At 30.7% G+C, this 21,659-nt stretch overlaps 1 protein-coding gene and 1 pseudogene across 1 annotated transcript; both read left to right on the top strand.

The window, feature by feature from the left end:
* The first annotated feature begins 1,692 nt into the window (after window positions 1-1,692).
* LOC143242338 (uncharacterized) lies at window positions 1,693-14,676 on the top strand. The gene is made up of 4 exons (XM_076485697.1): window positions 1,693-1,981; window positions 5,229-5,264; window positions 6,077-6,199; window positions 14,543-14,676. Exons 1-4 carry the CDS (start codon window positions 1,756-1,758, stop codon window positions 14,674-14,676), a joined length of 519 nt encoding a protein of 172 aa, XP_076341812.1. The 5' UTR covers window positions 1,693-1,755.
* Window positions 14,677-16,591: 1,915 nt separating this feature from the next.
* The window catches only part of LOC143242337 (uncharacterized), a 43,295-nt pseudogene continuing 38,227 nt past the window's right edge, over window positions 16,592-21,659 (top strand).

The raw sequence follows: 21,659 nt of genomic DNA, 5'->3' as shown, positions 1-21,659 counted from the left end.
GTTACCTCCAGTCTGCACAAACTATTGAGTATTTCTTGCCACAGAGCACTGGAGACTACTAGCTGCAACACTATAGGAATACTATGTTTCATGAGTTAACAATGACAGTATAGCACACATTCATGCATTTTAACTACTGAAACAGGTTTCACAGGATAGGTGATTCTGTCTTTGTTCATCTATTAGTATTACTCAGGTTTGACTTTGAAGGACAGCAAGGAATACCCATGCTAGCCAGGATTACTTCAATTGGTCATCCAAGATTTACTGAAGTGCAAATTTTGCCATACATCTGCCTGTGGATTATTCTTCTTTATGGTTTACATTTGCTATGAATAAATTGGACAGGGCTTCAACTACTGTGTGATGTTCAAAGTCACTACATTCCACAAAGGGACACAACTGCATTATGTGGTGAGGCAGCTTGTGTTTTTGTGATACAGTTCCAGGTAATGAACAATATCAAAGTCACATTCTTGCACTATTGTTATCTAATATACTATTATCTCCTCTGGGTTTCTGAAGTTTGCTAAGCTCTTTAGTAAAGTGTGATCCACCCAAATGGTGAACTTCCTGTCATTCAAATAATGGTAATAGTTTTATGAATATAAATACTGCAAGCAGCTTTTTCTTCATTGCACAGCATCTGCATTTAGGAACTGTGAGCATAAACCTAATATATGCAATTACGGATTCCAATCCATCCTGTATTCGCGATAACACTACTTGGACTATATTATCTGTAGTGCTAGTGTCCAAGAACATGGTGTTTTCTCAGGAGAGATTAGCACAAGAGAAATTGGAATGTCTGATTACACTTTTACTTCATCCAAAATGCTCTTCCTTTCATGAGGGCCAACAACTCTGCTACTGTTTTGATAACCTTGTCATAGAACTGGGAATTTCTTGTTTCATCATGGGCTGAGGCCAGTTCTCATCACAACTATCTTTTATTTAAGTCTGTAGAGATAATCTCACAACAATTTGATCAAAAAATCTAACATTTGTGCACATGAGCAAACATTTTACTAGTTTCAGTTTTAAGCCTGACTTTAAAACAATGCAGTAATTTAACTCATCCATATATTTGTCTATTATTTCTGGTAAAGAACAAACAGCATTACAAGCTACTACATTTAACTTTCTAAAACCAAAAGAAACTAGGTGTACCTTTTTTTTCCTGACAATACCTATTAAATGCAACCCAACACTTTCCAAAGGTTGAAAATCTCAATTGTCAAAAAGCATACACTTATACTGTATTTCAATGCTTGCAACCTTCTTAGTGGTTCAGAGAGGATGGCATGATGGTTGCATGAGACTCTACCTTAAATACATATGTCTCATTTTGATGTATTTGCACTGTGTAGTACTACATTCTGCTAATTTATTAAAGTATATTGTTATGCAATAATTATTTATACTTAAATAAATTTACGTATATGTTGTTACTACTAAACATGGCTAGTATAAAACAGTTTTGTGGTGAATAAAGCTAAACATATCAGCTTACATTTGATATAATGAAAAACAGAACAATATAAATATGTTATTTGACAAGGACCTAAATACATTTATAGGATCTAATAAATTGTTTCTCATTGGTCAGATGGCATAGTGTTTTATAAGCAATGTGGTGTTATGTATTTTATATTACAACTACAAATTTATTAATATATTTTTTCAGGTGTATATATTTTGCTGAGTGTGAAAAGTTCTTGGAGCAAAGTAGGTTCCAAATATGGCATTACATACATGAAAGATGTAGCCTACCTTGTAAATTACAATTCAAGAAATAAAGGAATCATTGAAAATAAACTGAAGTATTGTGAATCTTACATACTACCTGTTACTTATCCACCACCAGTTCCTTTTACAAGTGAACCATTGATTCGTTGTCCTTCAGATCCATATTCCTGTTTCAACTGCCTTAATGACTTAGATTATAAACTGGAGCAAATTATTTGTACATTTGATTTTAGTAAGTTTGATATTACAAAACATTTTGCCTGTATATTTTATATTGTTTGTTTATATACACTACTGGCCAAAATCTTAAGGTCAATGAACATGAAGAAAAAGTATGCATTTTGCATTGTTAGACTCAACCACTCATTTGAGTAGAACTTCGATAGATGAAAATACAAAAAAAGGAAAATAAAAATAAAAACTGTTTTAGCATCTAATATGGAGAATGGGAACACTGTGAAATGAGCCTAACTGGTCAAAAGTTTAAGACCATACTGAAATGAAGCATTAATCGGTAAACGTGTAATGCAATTTAGTCATTTGTGTTCAAGATTTAGTATTGTCAACATCTTCCACTGACATCTCCTGTGTTACATTGGGTAAAAGTTGGCAGAGTTTGAAAGTGACAGAATTGTCGAGCTGCAGAAACAAGGTCCTCTCAACGCGCATCTCTGGTGAGATTGGGCAAAGTAAAACTGCTGTTGCAAATTTCTTAAAAGACCTTGAGGGATACGGAATGAGAATTTTAAGTGGTCAGTCCAAGAAAATTTTGCTGGCATTAAGTAGGAGGATTAAACGAGTTGTCCGGCAAGACACCAGCCGACCATCGAACCAGATTAAGGCCCTTAATCAAGAACAATAAGACGGCATCTGTGAAAGAAAGGCTTTAAAAACTGTAAACGTCTTCAAAGGCCATGCCTCTTTTCACACTACGAAACAGCTCCATTAAACTTTGCTGAGAAGCACCAAACATGGGATGTAGAAAAGTGGAAGAAGGTTTTGTTCTTGGGTGAGAAAAAATTTAACCTGGATTGTCCAGATGGCTTCCAACGTTACTGGCATGATAAGGATATCCAAGCGGAGACATTATCTACCCGACACAGTGGAGGAGGTTCCATCATGATTTGCGATGTTTTCTCCTTCCATGCAACAATGGAGCTTCATATTATACAGGGGTGTCAAACAGCAGATGGCTACATTGGCATGTTGGAGAGAGCATCCTTATTGACTGAAGGCCCTCACTTGTGTGGAAATGACTGGATCTTTCAGCAGGACAATGCTGCAATCCACAATGCCTACAGGACAAAGAACATTTTCATGGCGAATAACGTGATTCTTTTGTACCATCCAGTGTGTTCGCCCAAACTGAACCCCATTGAAAATGTTTGGGGGTGGATGGCAAGGGAAGTCAATAGAAATGGACATCAATTCCAAACAGTGCATGATCTTTGTGAAGCCATCTTCACCACTTGGAATAATATTCCATCCAGCCTCCTGCAAATGCTTATATTGACCATGCCATAGCAAATGTTTGCAGTTATTTGCAATTACAGCTGTGCAACTCACTATTGAAACCTCTTGTTGGGTATTTCCTACCCTGTTTAGGACTTATTTTTGGTATGGTCTTAAACTTTTGACCAGCTATTATTTATGCTAATTTCATAGTGTTTACATTTTCCCTATTAAATGCTAAAAAAAGTTTTTTATTTTTATTTTCTCTTCTCATTTTCATCTTTTGAAGCTCTACTCAAATAAGTGGTTTAGTCTAACAACACAAAATGCATATTTTTTCTTTAAGTTCATTGACCTTAAGATTTTGGCCAACAGTGTACATAACTAATGATGAAATGATTAAATATCAGTGTTTAAATATAATTTAGAGTTATCAGCATATTATAAGTCAACATATATTATGAATATGGCTTCACTACTTCATATTTTAAATACATATAACTAATACATGGAAAGATATCTCTTTGCCTTTGTAATATTTAGAATAAACATCACTTTAGTTGTAAATACTCATATTAATATTTTCATAGTTAGCAACAGATGGGATATGACATCAAAGCAAATTTATTATTAACTAGTGTTTTAAAACATTTAACATTTTTTTTTTTAGGTACTATAAAATGGAAATAAAGGATCTATAAATATACTTGAAAATATTTTACTATTATACCTTTAATATTACTCAAAATTCCTATCATTTCAACACAGTTATTTTTATGGATAATGATGCTATCATTATTATTGAAAAATATTAAAGAACTTCAGAATTTTTTATATAAAGCAAAATATACTAGTGAAAATAATTTATTTCTAAAATTTTCCCTGTAAAAGTTTGTTTTTCTTCTGTTCTCTTGAGGAAGGTCTGTATGAAGGTTTTAAGTTAAATGTAAAGCCTAGATATTTATAACAATCAATTTCTTAATAAATTCTCAAATGACATATTCTTGTGAACAAAATTATAGTACAACATTCTATGTAATGTTTGAATGTGATCAAAGAATTGTAAACTGGTTTTTGCTTGAAGGAAGTTTAAGATTTTGTTTTGTAGGATAATTTGCATTTGAAGAGAAAATCAGTTGTAGATAAACATTAAACAAAGAAACAGAAATAATGCAGTAACTTATGATGAGTTTGTTAATTTTATTAGATTAAATATTTTCCCCCTTTTCTTGGAAAAAGAGAACTACATCTTGTTAGTGCTTAAAGAGAAAGGGCAATTATTGGTTACAAAATTATAATTTGTTTTAAACCATTAAGTTTGTTTCATGATCATGACAGTGTATTTTATGTTTTACATAAGAATTGAAGCTTTACTTTCAGTCACATGTGTGTCTTCAAAGGGCATAATTTGCACAAATTGCTATTTGAAAGAATATATTTACTTTCTTAAGAATATTTTGTATGGTTATTTTGATTCATAGGAAAAAAAATCAGTTTGTTTCTCATATTTTAGTGAAATATTTGAATAAGTTTAGTAAAGATGATTCTGTTTTGCATGTGGCTGATTAAACATCTTTAAAAAAAGTATTTGTATTTGTCTATGAGTTTTCCTCTCATATCATATGTCTGTTTTACCTTGACCCTGTAACCAAACTGTGTTTAATTTATTTTAAGTTATGAATATCAGACTCAACAATAAATAACGTGCTTGGCAAAAATATCATTATTTTCATCCAGACTGTTTAGTTTATGATCACTTCTCTAGGTTGACTGTAAAAGACAGCAAATTAATGAACTAAAACTCCTTGGAATGTTTTGAATGTTCAGACTTGTTCTACTTTGAAGCATAAATGAAGCATAAATAATGTTAAGATATGCATGTGTTTGATATTTAATAATTTGTTTTATATGACTTCGTAATAAATACATTTCTGGTTATCCAAAAGTATTTTGTCCATTGATATTGAGCCTAATGTAAGTTTTAATTACAAAACTATTGATATCCTTATATGTGTTGATCTTCTTAGTTCTGAAGATTTACATCACAACACTTCCTGGCTCAGGTATGTTATCACATATAATTGTTTAACCCCTTTAAATACACCCATATTTTTCTGAATCTCCTAACATAATAAGAATAAATTCCACATAATCATATTATGAAATACTTTACAGGTATATGCTCATAGAGAGATATGACTGTTATTTTTGCTATTAAAATTTTTTACGTATGTATTTTGAATTTGTAATACAATTTGCTTTAATAGTAGCATGAATCAGTTGTTTCTGTCAGGGGAATTTTACACCCAATGTGGGGGATGGTTTTTGCAACCACTTATGTGGACTGTTCAATTTGCAAATTGGTAATCTCTGATTACATGAACCTGAAAGCTGTAAACATGCAGTCACAGAGTAATCTTGTTGTCACGATACCTGCATGTATGCTTAAGCCTGTAAGCACACCTATATTAAAGATGTATATTTCGGCTACTGAAAAGGCCTACATCTAGGCCTAATTATGTAATTCGATTAGTAAGAACACGAGAATCACAAGAACAAACGCACAATTTGTAGGCCTGTAATGCAATAAAACAATTCAACAGACCAAACTGTAGGGGGGATGATTGTATGCACCATACCCCTCACCTAAAATGAAGGGGAGTATATATACCCTCCATCCCCCTGGTTTCTGTTCATAAAATTAAGAGATTAAGTAGTGTCACTTCAACTAATACTACCTAAAAATATAAATTTAAAATTTCATTTCTGATGCTTTTTCAAATTTATGTAGCTTTTTTTTTTCAAATTATTTATTTTACACCTAATTATATTGAAATTATACTTATCATAAAACTGTTATCACTTTTATTTTTAGAATATCCATATTCTTGTGGAAAGTTTGAAATTGGTAAATTCTACCAAGGTAATGAGTATGATGTTTCTTCTGAGATCAGCTACAGTGTAAAAAAGGACTGCTCTTGTGATCAGCTGGAAGCTGGTGAGTTTTAATAGATGAATGTTTAAACAATTAAATCTAGATTATATTGTATGAGAAATAAATAATGTTTTTATCTCATTTTTTCAATCCATGCTGTATATATTACCATTAAATTAATAAAATAACAAACAAAGTTATACATAAAAAGAAATAAGGACGATGATGATGAGAAAACCCACTTGTAGAGAAAAATGTATATGTAAAAACAGCTGGTATGAGTAGAGAAAACTTTATGTAGAGGAGTGAATAACGTTTTGACCTTCTTTTACTTCAACTCAAGCTCAAAATAAACTAATACAAAGGAACACCTTTATACCTATATCAATAAATATAATCCAACATCTAAGCTTACCCTCTACATTCCTTCACTCAGTTACACAACCCCTTCAAACATGTGGTCAGCTATTGATCAGTTACGTCTTTCTTTCTTTGTGAACCTGATGATGACTGAAAAAGATCGAAACATTGTTTACTCCTCGACAGAGTTTTCTCTACCCATACCAGCCGTTTTATATATATATTTTTCTCTACAAGTGGGTTTTCTCATCATCACAGATTATTATTTCATCACGGCAAAGTGTAAGTCTTTGTGTTTTCTTTATGTATTTGTACTTATCTGTGTAACCATTATGTCTGAACATAATACCACTATAAACAGTACACACTCATACGATTTTAAAGAAACTAAGAAACTTAAACCAAAAAATTATCAACAGAAGAAATGACATCTATTTCATTCAAGAATGTAGAAAGGAACAACTAACCTTTAACTTTGTAAAAGTAAAAATATCGAAAAACTTTAAACAGTGCACAAATATTATCCAAAATGTACAGAAAAAACTACTTTAAGCCATGTTGAACACGAAATACAATGAACTACATAACTTACAGAAACAAAAAATGAACCTAGATCATCAACTGGCATGCTGCATTAAACCAGAGATTTACAGACTTATACAACGAAACATCAACCAAATTAACACTAGGAATGACAGGGACAAAAAAGATCTGCCACAACAAAAAACTAGAAAAACAAAGCTGCAAACAACAGAAAGACTCCAACAAGACAAACCGTTGACTAACTCAAAATTAACAGATCGGACCGACAATTAAACACAGACCAGATATATCTACTTAACAAAGGACTCAACTTCACAATAGCACCTAGGTACATTTCAACCTTAGAAATTAAAACATGTTTAAAAGACCTAGCCAGGAGGCTTGTGATACTTTCCACAGAAAACAAAAACAACCAACAGAAAGAAGACAACTTCGACAATTCTACTGACATCCAACAGCCACACTTCCCAGAAAAATTAAAAAATTAATATTTTCCAGAAACACCTAAAAACAACATCTTAAACGATTTTTTCAAAGAATTTTCTCACAAAACCATCAACATAATTCATAAAACAGAAAACTAAAAAACAACCTTACAAAAAGATATGTTAATTCCATTAAAAACCTAAAGCAGGACAAAAACATTAAAATTCTAAAAGTAGATAAAGGAAATGCTATAGTCATAATGAACACGAATGAATACATCCAAAAAATGAAAAATATTTTATCAAACACAAACAAATTTAAACCAATACACACAAATCCAACAAATACACACAAAATGCAACTAAACAAAATACTACTAAAAATGAAAAAAGCCAACATAATTTCAAAAACACTTTAATCTTACCTGCGCGCAAGATTGTCTCACGCACACCACAAATATATGGCATCCCCAAACCTTATAAACCAGGTTGTTCACTACGACTAATAATGTCCACGTATGAATCATTTAATTACAATCTTGGTAAATACATAGTATGGGCATTCTCCAAATATGTAACACCAGCCAGCTCATTTATCAAGACACTTTTAATTTCAAATCTAACCTTAATGAACTTAATCATAAAGCCTTAATAGCCAGTTTCGATGTCATATCCCTCTTTACAGAAGTCCCAACTGCTGAAGTCTGCAAGACAGCCTTAGAACTCTATATCCAAGACCCTAACCCATCAATAGGCATTTTCAGCAACCAATTAGCAACCCTCATAGAATTCACCACGATGAAGACAAACTTCATGTTCAACAACCACAATTATATGCAAACAAATGGCCAAAGCATGGGCAATCCATCATCACCAGTTCTAGCCAATACTTTTATGACACAAGCTAAAACACAAACAATTAACACAGCATTACATCCACCACTATACTGGTACAGATATGTAGATGACATGATTGTGGGACTCACATTTACAGAACACACACTTAATTTTTTCAATCACATTATCCTTATATGTGAGCAGGAAGAAAGCAAACAAACATCATTTCTTAACCTCAAAATTACAAGAACCGATACACAATTTAAAACAGAAATCCACCGAAAAATCATCCATACTGGACAATACATTCCTTGGGACTCAGCACATGAAACAAAACAAAAACTCAACATATTAAGAAACCAAATAAACACAGCCATAAAACTATGCTCACCAGATAAAATTAACGATGAATTAAACAAAATAAAACAATACTTCATTAATATCAATAAATTTCCTCCACAAACTATAGAAAACATAATATGCACATACCTAGATGAAATGCAAAATCAACTAGCAAAAGTGAATATACCCCACGATTTAAAAAATCACTAAACTACATACTGCTGCATACCATATATTCTCGACATCAGCAGAAAAATAACCAACATTTGGCAAAACTAGTAACAAAATATGACATTCCAGTTAATACCAAATTTATTCAAAAACCAGGCACAAAACTAAGGTCTATACTATGTAAAAACTACACTGACAATGGCAAATACAACACCAACATTATTTATAAAATACAATGTGATAACTGTCACGACTTCTATATTGAAGAAACAAGTAGAATAATGGAAACCAGATTCAAAGAACACAAAAAGTCACCTTCACACTTTTTGAACACTGCAGATCAAATAAACACAACGTAACCATAGAAAACACTCAAATACTAAATAAAGAAACAAACCTAAATAAATGCAAAATTAAAGAAGCCTTTCTTATACAACAGCTCAAGCCCAAAATAAACCAATATAAAGGAACACCATTATACCTATATTAATAAATATAATCCAACATCTAAGCATGCCCTCTACATTCCTACACTCATTACACAACTGCCTTCAAGCATGTGGTCAGCTATCAGTCAGTTACCTCTTTCTTTTTTTTTTAACCTGAAGATGACCAAGAAGGTCAAAACGTTGTTCACTCCTCTACATAGAGTTTTCTCTACCTAAACCAGCCATTTTACATATATAATAAGAACATTAGAGTTGAAACTAATTGAATGAAAAATATTTATTTAATTTAGTATGTAAATTTGATGCCATTTCCTAGATCATGTAGAGACTATGCAGTGGACTAATTATACCGTATAATCTCACTCTCTTATGTGGCTACTAGCCCTGGAATTGCTTAATATTAATTCTCACCCTGTTCTTATCAATGTTCTACAAGTACTAGCCTGTTTTTGTTTATCTTCTGTTTCAGTACAGTTTTTCTGGATACCTGGCCACATTGGTATTTGTGAGAATGAGCTTGCTGATACAACAGTAGTCTGTCTGCATTGGTGCCATCACAACTGTACCTGTCCCTTATGTGTGGACTTCTATTCAATGCTCAGCTTTGCACCAATTGGCATTTGGCTTGAAGACAACAGTGTTATAACAGGCTTTTCCATATTAAACCTACTGTTGCTTTCTGATTTTTTTTTTTTCATCAGGATGAGAAGGAGGAAGATGATTTGGTCACGTGTGCTATTTTAGAATAAACAGTCTGTCATTCTTCCTTTTGGCCTTCATATTGCAGAACATCTGGCTGAATTATTACGTAGGTGACATTGCTCAATCCAATGATCAACCCATCCTGCCATGGCTCATTATGATATCCACCTTTCACTTTTCTTTGAGTCACCTGAGAAAGGCAGATTCTTCTCATTGGAAGTACTGTCTTCTCTTTAATAAACATCGTTTAAAACATTCTTCTGTTCCTATTTTTTTAGCTAGTTTGAAATTGTGTCTCTTTGGCTCTGCCATTGTTTTTTGTGACTTGGTGGTAATTGCTTACAGGACACCCCTTTACAGTTTCTCTCTTTACTGCCAAATTGTATGCTTTTTTTTTGATCACAAAGAAGCTAAGCAGTAAACTACATGTTGTACTTACACTTGCTATTTTAACTCTCTATTGGGTCTAGAATTGCTTAATACAAGTTCTCATCCTGTTTTTGTTGATATTCAGAAATGACTGGCCCACTTTCCACTGTTTTCATCTAGCTTTTCTGGATACCTGGCCACATTGATATTCACAGCCATGCATGTCCAATATCTGTTGATAATCAGTTGACATAAGCAAATTCATAAGCTTTTCTAGATCAAATCTACAGTTGTTCTTCAGCTCTAGTTTTATAAGAATAAGAGAAAGAAAGTTGTCTTGTGTAAGTTTACACATTGATTATTATTCTTTAACTCATTATTATCTCTCATGGGACCTGAACACTCAAGTTACAATTTTTCACATTTTACTTTTGTGTTATCATTACGAAAGTGTGAGTGGTGGCACCATTTTAGACATGTTTTTTTTAAAGGGTTTAACTCTAATGTAAGTGATGGTGACACTATTCAACTTTATGTGTTTTTAATTTTTTCAGACCATTGTGTTTTTTTTACTTCTATTTAATTTTTTACTTTTTTCACATATAATTATATTCTACTTGTTACATTTTATCAGTGTTTGGATACAGATAGCCTAGATGCTTATATTGTGAGGGTTTTCTATATAGAGGCCAGATTTATTTATCACCAACATATCACATCTATGGTAAATAAAGGGCATCACATAATCCACATATTTTAAAATTATTGTACATATAAGATTGTTTAGTGTGGGTGTCATTGTTTATTTATTTTGTGAGTTAGTATTCAATGATTATTTAGTTTCTTGTGGCAAGATAGTTTAAATTTGACCATTTTAGGAGCAATAGTTGAAACAAGTTTGGTTACATAATTCAGAATTGTACATTATGTTTGCAATTACGTTGTTGAATAGGTTTTACTAATATTGCTGATGTCATGCTGCTCAAATATTTGGTAATTCTCAAGACATCAGTAACATAGGTGGTTTTTGCAAGTTAAGTTTAGTAAAGGTCAGACAAATGCAGTTCAATCAGAAAATTAGTTAGCAAAAGAAAACTTGAAGTTAACCAAGGTGTCAGTGATAAACCAGAACTGGTGATATTTTAAAGTGGATTTTACAGTTTACTTGAGGTAAAGAGAATAATTAGTTTTATCAAAGTGTGTACTTAGTATGGTAACCTACAGGGCAACTTAAGTGAAATATTACTGACTTGTATTCCAAGAAAAGAAGATAAAGACAAATAATAAGTCTTATCACTTGGATTGTAAAGTAATTGAATCTGCATATATGGACTTTTGATTAAAAAAAATAGAATTATTTAGAATTTTTGATAAAACTGCAGTATCCTATACTGTAAAGGTGAAGTCCTATGCAGGGAGAGACTGAGAAATGAACTGTAAATGTTTATATAGGTTATATGAGGAGACTTGTTATATGAACGAAGACCATTCTTTGTATACAGTGCAAAACATTATTTAAATATTTTAGTGAAAGAGCCTTATTCTTGAATGTACAAAAGTGTTTAGTGTAAGAGTTATTATTTAATTTATTTTGTGATGTAACATTTAATCATTGTTTAGTTTTATGACAGGAGTGTTCAAAGTTGATTGTTTTAAAAGCATTAATTGTAACAGATTTCATTACATAACTACATATGAGTCACATGCTGTGCATGAAGTTAGATTGTTGTATGAAGTTTTAGTGATATTGAATACATAAAATAGGAATCTTCAGTATTCACATTAAGTGACCATTGTTCTGTTATAACATCAAATAGGTTATAGCAAATTTGAGGCATCAGTGAACAACATATATAAGTAACTAGTGAGTGCAAATGAAGTAGAGAAAAGCCAGTTATGTAAGAGATAATTAGACAGATCTAGACCAAGTAATTTGCAGTTTAATCATGATGGGTGATTTCTAAAGAAATTAAATAAAAAACAGTCAATTAGTGAAAGTAATATTAGATAGCGTGATTTTTAGTTTACACTAAGCAGGTGATATTTAAAGTGGGTTTCACAATTTACAGAGAGAAGGAGAATAATTTGTCTTGCCACAGTGTGTTCTAAAGTATTTGACTCCATTTGTGTTGGTTTTTATAAAAAGGAAACAGTTATTTAAAGTTCAAGAAACATTGGGTGCATCTATCACAGACTGTATAGTAAGAAACAGAGGATAAAAGAATTGTCTTATCAGTTGTATCTTAAAGTAATTCAAACATCATGTGTAGATTTTGATAAAAAAGAGAATTATCTAGAATTTTGATTCGAATTTGATATCCTATTGTCTAAAGAAATTTTATATACACATTGGATTTTGTGATCAAATATATTTTTTCACTTGAAGTCAACATTTTCCTGCTCTCAGGACCATGTTTGTAATGAATATTTTGGAATTTATTTCAAAAACTATTCCACTTTTCATCAGCATCTTCTATTATTTCAGCTGTACAGAATTTATCCTTTGAAAGTTGGAACCAAAATCTCACTCTTCCTTATCCCCTTATGCATATAACACATGAAATCTAATAAAGCAAAGATCATTTGCATCCTAATATACAACCTAACAATCATTTCTTTATTAGAACTTAATACTAAAACTACATTGGCATTGTTCTTCGAGAGATTCTCTAATGTTACCAATTGTTGAACAAAACAATTCAGTAGCCTTTCTTAAAACCTGTCTCCCTCATTATTTCAATCAAACATTTCCTATTCTCTATGCTTAAAGTTAAAATATTCTATAATTATTAACTCATTCACAGTAGAATTCTATACCTTATTCTAGAATTTCTTATAAATTCCATCAGTTTCAACTGATTGTCTATATTAAATTTCTACTAAAAGCCTTTTTTTCCTCCTTACATCCGCTGACAGAAACAAAAATAAATTATACCTTTTTTGTCGTAGTTTTGATATCCTCAGCTTGCACAAACTTTAACAAATATTCTGCATATAAATCCACCACCACCCTACCTTTTCATACTTTGTTTCTACTAAACAACCCATAACCTTGTACATCAAAGAAATTCATTTAATCAAAATTGTCTACATTTAACAAAGTCCGAGTTATTTCCATTAGATCAAAATCCTCTGCTTAGAACAGTACCCTAAAGCATCAGTTTTATACCTTATATATCTAGCATTACAATAATAACAGTTTAGCCTACCATGTATAGAATGAGTTGCAGAGCATCAAAACATTTAATTTATAGCAAGCTCTACAATTATATGATATAAGAGAAAGTTTCCAATACATCATTTTGCTTTAAAATTTAGAAGCTGATACTCATCTGAAGTACATGCTTCTTTTAATTGATACCACTAAGAAGGAAAAAGCAATAAGTTAAACCCATGAGATATAAGGCCTGGAACCAAACCACTTTCTTATATTAATGGAAGCAAAAACTCTGTGGAATTTCATACTTAACACTCTGGCAATCTAAATACAGTTATCTTAATGCAAAAATTAGCGAGTTTTAAAATATTAATGTCTAGATATGCCCTAATAATCATGTGTACAAATAGAAACATCAGCACTTCTAGAAAAATGATTCTATACTTATGTAGAATAGATAAACCTCTACTGAATGTTGTTTTAGAAAAATAATTTAATTACTAAAATTAATTAATTGCAATATTTATCTCACTTCTATAGTGAATAATACTTCCTCATATATGTAATAATTTATTAAATTTTATTACTGTGTTGTAATTAAACATACCTAACTAAACTTTCAACTATGTTGTGACCACCAGAAATGACTGATACACCACATTTTTGTAAAGAAAAACATAACTTATTTTTCATGAAATAAAAACTGTGAACAGTGTAAACGGGGTATTTGTCATTGATCAAAATAGATTTGTAAGGTTTAATGGCATAGGGTTTCTCTGCATAATGTTATTTAATATATTTTACATTATATGTTGAAATTTATTTATGTTATTTTATGTGTAAAATGGCTGGATGAGCAGAGAAGCACTATAGAGGAGTGAACAACGTTTTGACCTTCTTCGGGTCAACGCCAGAAGAAAGTCTAAAAGTTGTTCGCTCCTCTAAGTAGCTGCTCTATCCATACCAGCCTTTTACATATATAATTTTTTCTATAAGTGGGTTTTCTCATAATCATGGATTACATTATCATTTATTAATATATTTCTTTTAGGTGTACATATCTTACTGAGCATGAAAGGACCTTGGATCAGAACTTACCACAAATATGATGTCATGCAAATGACAGATCTGGTCTATCTCATAAATTATAATTTAAGAAATGAAGAAAAATTGAAAATGAACTAAAGGAATGTAAACCTTACCAACCATCTCGTCAATTCATATATTGTCCCTCAGTACCTTATTGCTGTCTCAACTGCCACAATTACATAAGCGAAAACCAGGCAAAAGTATTTGTGCATTTGATTTCAGTAAGTTCAGTTATTATAAAATGCTTTTTCTGTGTGTTTAGTATAGTTTTCTTTATATGCATCACTAAGGAATAAATTATCATATATATATATATTAAAGTATAATTTACAGTTATTAGTATACTGTAAGTAAACAAATGTATTAAAGACGGTTTCACTACTTCATATTTTGAATATATATAATAATTGATACATGAAAAACATCTCTTTACTTTTGTAATGTTTGGAATAAACACCAGTTTCTTTTCAAATAATTTGATTAATGTATTCATTTATAGAAGCACATGACATTAAATCAAATGCATTATAATGAAATGTTTTGAAAACAGGCTCACTAACTTCAATTTAAGAACAATTAATTAGGATTAAGTAATATATTTCAGAATAATTTTTACCATTCTACCATTAACATTGACAAAAACACTTTTCTGTCAAGTTTTCAAAATTGTTTTCTTGGATAATGATGAAGCCATCAAATGTGAAAACAAAATACTTTTACCTAAAGCTTAAATCAGCTTTGAACCAGTATTTTCATTCTGCAAGTTAATGATCTTTTTTTACTTGTTTTCACAAAATGTTTAATCTTATTCAACATTCTTAAAATCAGCTTTCTACTTCATTTCTATTGCAGATAATTTACTGAAACATATTAATGATCCCAACTTCAGACAGCCTATTTTATATAAGAAAAAATATACTTAAGAAAGTAATTTATTTTTAAATGTATCTTCTTAAACATAGTTCGTTTTCTCTACCATTCTCTTGTGTGTGATTTATGAGTCCTTTTGTGGATAAAATATAACAGTTGATAGATATTAATTTTCTTGTCCATTTGCAAGTGGCACATATAGAACTTATTCAGAAATGGGCTTGATACCAGCTATATCACACATAAAGACAAAAAAGATGTATTCATTCATTTTGCTTGTAGGAAGCTACTGGGTTTTATTTCATAAGGCATTTTTCATTTAAAATCAACTTGGTATAGGTAAACATTAAAGATAAAAACAAAAATGCTGCAATAATTTAGTACAAGTTCACAAATTATACTTAGTGACATAAAATTTATATTTTTCTCAGGAAACTACCCTGTTTACACATTGTCAAGAGAACAAATATGATGATAAGAAAATTTACTATGTTTATATGTTCACTCATCAGTGTATTCTCATAGAGCACCATTTTCACAAATTGTCAATGAAAAAGAACCTGATTACTTTTTCACAATGTTCTGTCAGATTCTTTTATTAGAGTGATCAAACAAAAATCATTGCATGCATTTTTACATCTCACTTAAAATCTTTTGATGTATGGAAATCTGAATCTGTGTTTACTGCAGTTTGATACATTTTCCTTTAATGAAACCATGCTTAGCTTCTGCTTTATATAAGTATTGTGTCTGACAGTATATAATTTTGCTTATTATCCTCAATAAGCGATGGGTATTTTGGTCCACAGACCACAGGTTATTGGCACTTCTTTATATTGGGTATAAAATGATAGAAAAGGAACGGATAACAGACTCCTCTAAATATTTAAAGACTTAAACTTGGTCTTTATTTATTATAAATTACACCATCTAGAGTAAAACTGGAAGTTGAAATAAATTAATATCTTTAATACACTCAAAATTAAAACATTGAGCTTGGACTGCAGTTATTCTGAAGCATAAATTGTATACAGACACCGCTAAGATACGTGCTTCTTTTTCATTTTAATTCACTTGTGGGATAGTTATATAAAAAATATTTACATTTACTTGTAAAACAATATATAAATATTTTGTTGTGATGGTCTTCCTAGTTTTGAAGATTGACATCCAGGCACTTCCTAGTTCAAGTAAGTCATCACTTAATTCTGTTACTTATTTAACTACAACTTATTTTCTGAATATTCTAAAACAATGAGAATAAATTTTACTAATTGTTATATAAAATATTTTAAAATTATAGATAATGAGAAAATGGATATCATTGTTGTTATAGAAAGTTGTTTCCCGACACTACAAAAATTTCAAAATGTATTATTTAGGTAAATACTATTTAGAAAAATTTTTAATGGGAAATATATAAAGTTGTTAGATCCTAATTCTTCTCTCAGTATTAACTTCAATTTCAAATTATATGTATCATCTTTCAGTTATTCTCTTTATATAACTTTTTCTACAATATGAATATGTCTGTGGAAAATATGTAATAGGTGATTTCAAAACAATGAGAATAAATTTCACCTAAGCGTTACATACTGAGAAAAATGGCTGCAATTGTTATTTTAGAAATTTTTCCTGACACAATAACAAATAATTTAAATTGTGTCATTTTGGTAAATACTCTTTCATATATTTTAATCTGCAATATCTAAAGCTTTTAGATCTTCTGACTGCTTCTCGCCGAGCTAACTTCATTTTCAAATTATACGATTAGTCTCTCATTAATTTCCTTTATTATAATTTTTGTTTCTAGGACATGAATATGTCTGTGGAAAATATGTAATAATCGATTTCTACAAAGGTGAGGAGCATTATTTTGCATCTGAGATCATATACAGTGTCAAGAAAGACTGTTCTTGTGATCAACTAAAAGTTGGTAAGTTTTAGTGGTTGAATATTTAGATACATAAATCTTTCTGATACTTTAGGAGAATGGTATTGTTTTTTGTATGATTATTTATTAAAATGCCACCATCACAGATGCATACCACCACGAGAGTAAAATTGAATCTTAAAATAATTAGAAAAATAAACTTGTAATCATTCTTATACAAATATAGGAAATGTGAAAGTTAAAGTATAGTTAGTGAAACTCTTATTTATTATTATGCATACAATTAAAGATGAACTGTGAGTTTTAATTTTTTGTTTGTGCGTAATAAAAAAGAACATGTAGTCTCTAATAAAAAAAGTACATTTAATTGTAATGTGGCCTTGTAGCTTCCATGCAGGAACATATTTATCGAGATTGTCTATTAACTGATTTTCATCTTTTCCTTTCACACTGATATAACATATCATAAAATTAAAGGGCAACAAGGGAATCTCTTGGTCCATATAGATTCCATGATGGCCACTAAGTTAAATTAAACTCTACAAATCTCAAATGCAGACATGATCATTGAAATATTTATAATTTTCAAATGAACTGCATCTACCACATTGCCAAACAGTCAATTCCAAAGGCCAGCCACATTGTTGGAAAAATTAAACCGTTATAGTTCAAAATGACTCCTTCCATGCAAAATTTTGTGTTCATTTCTCCTTGTCTTAAAATTATAACTACTTTAATCTTGAATTCTGTTTTACTGTAGATTCTATCTACAGTTCTAATTGCCGTGTCACGTTGATTAGATGACTTATATAACTGATAAACTAGAATACCAAGATGTTTTCTTTTGCAATCTGCAAAGGTTAGTCACATCACAATTATATTCATAATCAACTTGTGTTTTCACACATTCATTACCTTATTTTAATTAAAGAATACCTGTCATTTTTTTAGATCAACTGACAAAATAATTAAAATCATTTTGTAAAGCAGCAGTATCCTCCACACAGGCAGCAGCATTCCAGAACTGTAATGTCATCCTCATTTTTAAACAATCTGTTGACCTTTCCTTCATCTGTACAACTCATGTAAATTAAAAAGTTCAAAGGTTCAAACACTTATCTGTTAAATACCAATTCTATTCAGATTAATCCATTCTGACAGAACTCCTTTCATAAAATCCTCTGATTTCTTGTGTTTCAATTTCAGTAAGCCTTTTATGTGGCACTATGTCAACTTCTTTCTAGAAACTCCCATCAACTAAGTCTGCACCCATAACCTAATCTACATGAGTTATAATCTTTTTAAAGAATGTCAAAATATTAGTAAGAGGAAAAATTCCTCTGGTGATTCTATGTTGATCATCCAACAAAAGTTTAAAAGTTTTTTTGTGTGACTTTGCAAAGCATACATTATCAGGCTTTTACATAGTTTTTCCACCAGTAGAGGACCTCTAGTAAGTAGAACAGTTTTTATCTCCCAGAATAAAGAATAACATTAGTCACCAACTTTCAATTTTCTGTCATCCTTCCAGTATTTAAGGATTTAATAAAAATAATAACAGGTGCCTCAGCTATCCAATCTTAAATGTCCTTTGAAACTTTGGGGTAAACATTAGCTGGCCTGTGAGCCTTATTACTTATTTTGATATGCAGAGAAACATCAAATCTAATTAAGCAATGATCACTTCCATGCAGATGGTTTTCAGTCTACACCCTAACAACCATATCTTTGTTAAAAGTTAATATTAAATCTAATATGGCATTGTTTGTAATAGATTCTTTATTGGTACCAGTTGTTGAATAAAACAATACAGAAGAGTTTCTTAAAACCAGTCATCCTCATTATATGTCTCTAACCATCCTCATTTTTTTTCTGAAATGAAAATTTTCTATAATTATCACCTCATTCACAGTTTAATTCTTTATGTTATTGCAGAGTTTCTCATTCATTTCATCAGTCTCCTGTGACAAATTCTTATTAAAAGCCTTTTACTCCTTACAAACACTAATAAAAATAAAAAATATATATTCACCTTATGGACATTAGTTTCGATATCCTCAACATGAATAGGCTTTAATCCACATTCTATACATAAATTTTTCAGAGTGTCTTCCTAAACAACCTGTAAACATCAAAGAAATTCCCTTCATCAAAATATTCTTCATTTATGTAACTTCCAGTTATTCCCACTATATTCAAATCCTCTGTTCAGAACAGTGCCCTAAAGCCATCCACTTTGTGTCTTATATTTCAAGCCTTACAGTAACAATAGTTTATCCTACCATTAAGAGCTCGCTTTCCCATGCAATAATCCTCAGAATAAGTTATTCTTTTTAATTATAGCTATTTTGCTTATATGCACTGATAAATGCTTTATATAAATAACCATAATATCCTCTGACCTACCTTTCCCTCTTCTGGTTGATCATCATTTTGAGAAGTTGTAGGTTAGCGATCAAAATGTGCAATGAAAGTTGTTGATATTTCTGTTTGATGCAGAAGTATAAGATTGTATGCCTTCCATTTTCATAGAATTTCACACAGAAATCAGGACAAAGTGATATACGTATAGGGTAATGATATGTTGCAAGAATGAAATAAATTTGTAAACAAATCCATGATAATTACATTTCTGATTTTATTTGAAAGCAATTTTTTTTCTACATTAGTCCCTATTGGCCTTAGTATATTTAATTGAATGGGCTAGGAAATTTGTAAAATATAAATGATGATAAGAGAATGTATAATCTATAACTAAATGAGTTTCAAACTTATTAGCTATATTAAGTAACAGTATTACTTAAAACTGTAAATATAAAAAGAGCGAACTTTAGGATTGTCAAGAAATACAAAACCAAGCTTAAATAAGTCCACGAAGGTCATATTTTCAACTAGGTACTGTTAAAAAAAATGAAAGAACAAAGCTATGAAGAGCATCTCCATTATTTTTACAAGCTAGAAATCCCAATTTGATGGTATAATTACAGTATTCATCAATCGTTATCGGGAAAACAGATTTAGTAACACTTATCTTTTTTGGTCTACATACATATTTTCTTCAATAGCCTACTGTGCACAAGTAATTATCAAAACCATTTTCAACTGGAATCTTAATTGCAATTATTTAAAAATATCAGAACCTGTATAAAATGTTCAATGTGCATCAGTAATATATACTGAATATTTCCTGGGGTTTACGATAAGTATGCAAAATAGTAGAAATAATCACCACCATCTTCCAGGGTGGAAAATCTACTACAATAATTCTCCATTGTTAAAACTTGTCAGATTATATCAGCCAAAATCCACATGGCTAGAGCAAATTCAAGTAATGACGAACAATAATAAACTGAGTAACAGTATGCAACAACAAAATTGTGTACATTTTATGATGCAGTTTCCAACTAATACACTAGAATATATGAGAATTGTAGTTTCCAACAAGGAGAATACTGGAGTTTTTATGGCAGAAAGAAAAAACGTAGACATTTTCACACCACACTAAAAGCATTTGTATGAGATTAAGTTTAAAAATATTCTCTCAGTTCTTGCAAGATTCATGTGCTATCCCATATTACTGTAGATGTCACTTGCACTGATTTTCGAATCGTACTAGAGATTTGTAGCTTAAGTGAACTATCAGCAATAAATATCTACACTTTTCTTATTATTTTTAAATTCCTATTTGTAGGTTTTCATTTGTAAATGTTTGATTATCTTACATGTTTGATTTGGGAAAACAAATGCCTAGAGTAAGAGAAAAGCCACTCTAGGCATATTTAACTTTCTATATGACAAAAAGCAATATTTATTTTAAATGGACCATATACATCTACAGGAATATTTGCAAAACGTTTCCTATCTTTTGAAGTAATCATTTACTGAGTCTGGTGGCTTTGTGAGTGAGTTTTTGATTAAACCAGCATTTAACGTGTGTCGAATACAAAGGTAGAGATCGTAGTATCATCGCATCTGTTATGTATGAATAATCGTGTAAAACAATTGTAAGATAAAAATAATGAACCTTAAAATAGGCTGTTGGTATCCCCAGCATTTGGTATCCTATATATACAAAATTTTGGCATAAAATACACAATCGAACATCACAGTAATCTTATTTAGCAGAGGTGAACCTCAAATAAGTATTATTTTAGAAAAACAAATTGAATTAGTTTAGTGGAATTTTCATCTCATTTCTGCACTTAATATTGCTTACTTATACATGTAATAGGTCACTGAATTTTATTACTGTGCCATAATTAAACATGCTTAAGCGAACTTTCAAATATGTTGTGACTATCAGACGTGGCTGATA

The sequence above is a fragment of the Tachypleus tridentatus genome, unplaced genomic scaffold (genome assembly GCF_004210375.1).
Source record: "Tachypleus tridentatus isolate NWPU-2018 unplaced genomic scaffold, ASM421037v1 Hic_cluster_2, whole genome shotgun sequence".
Taxonomy (NCBI): domain Eukaryota; kingdom Metazoa; phylum Arthropoda; class Merostomata; order Xiphosura; family Limulidae; genus Tachypleus; species Tachypleus tridentatus.
This window is presented reverse-complemented; position numbering and strand designations above follow the sequence as displayed.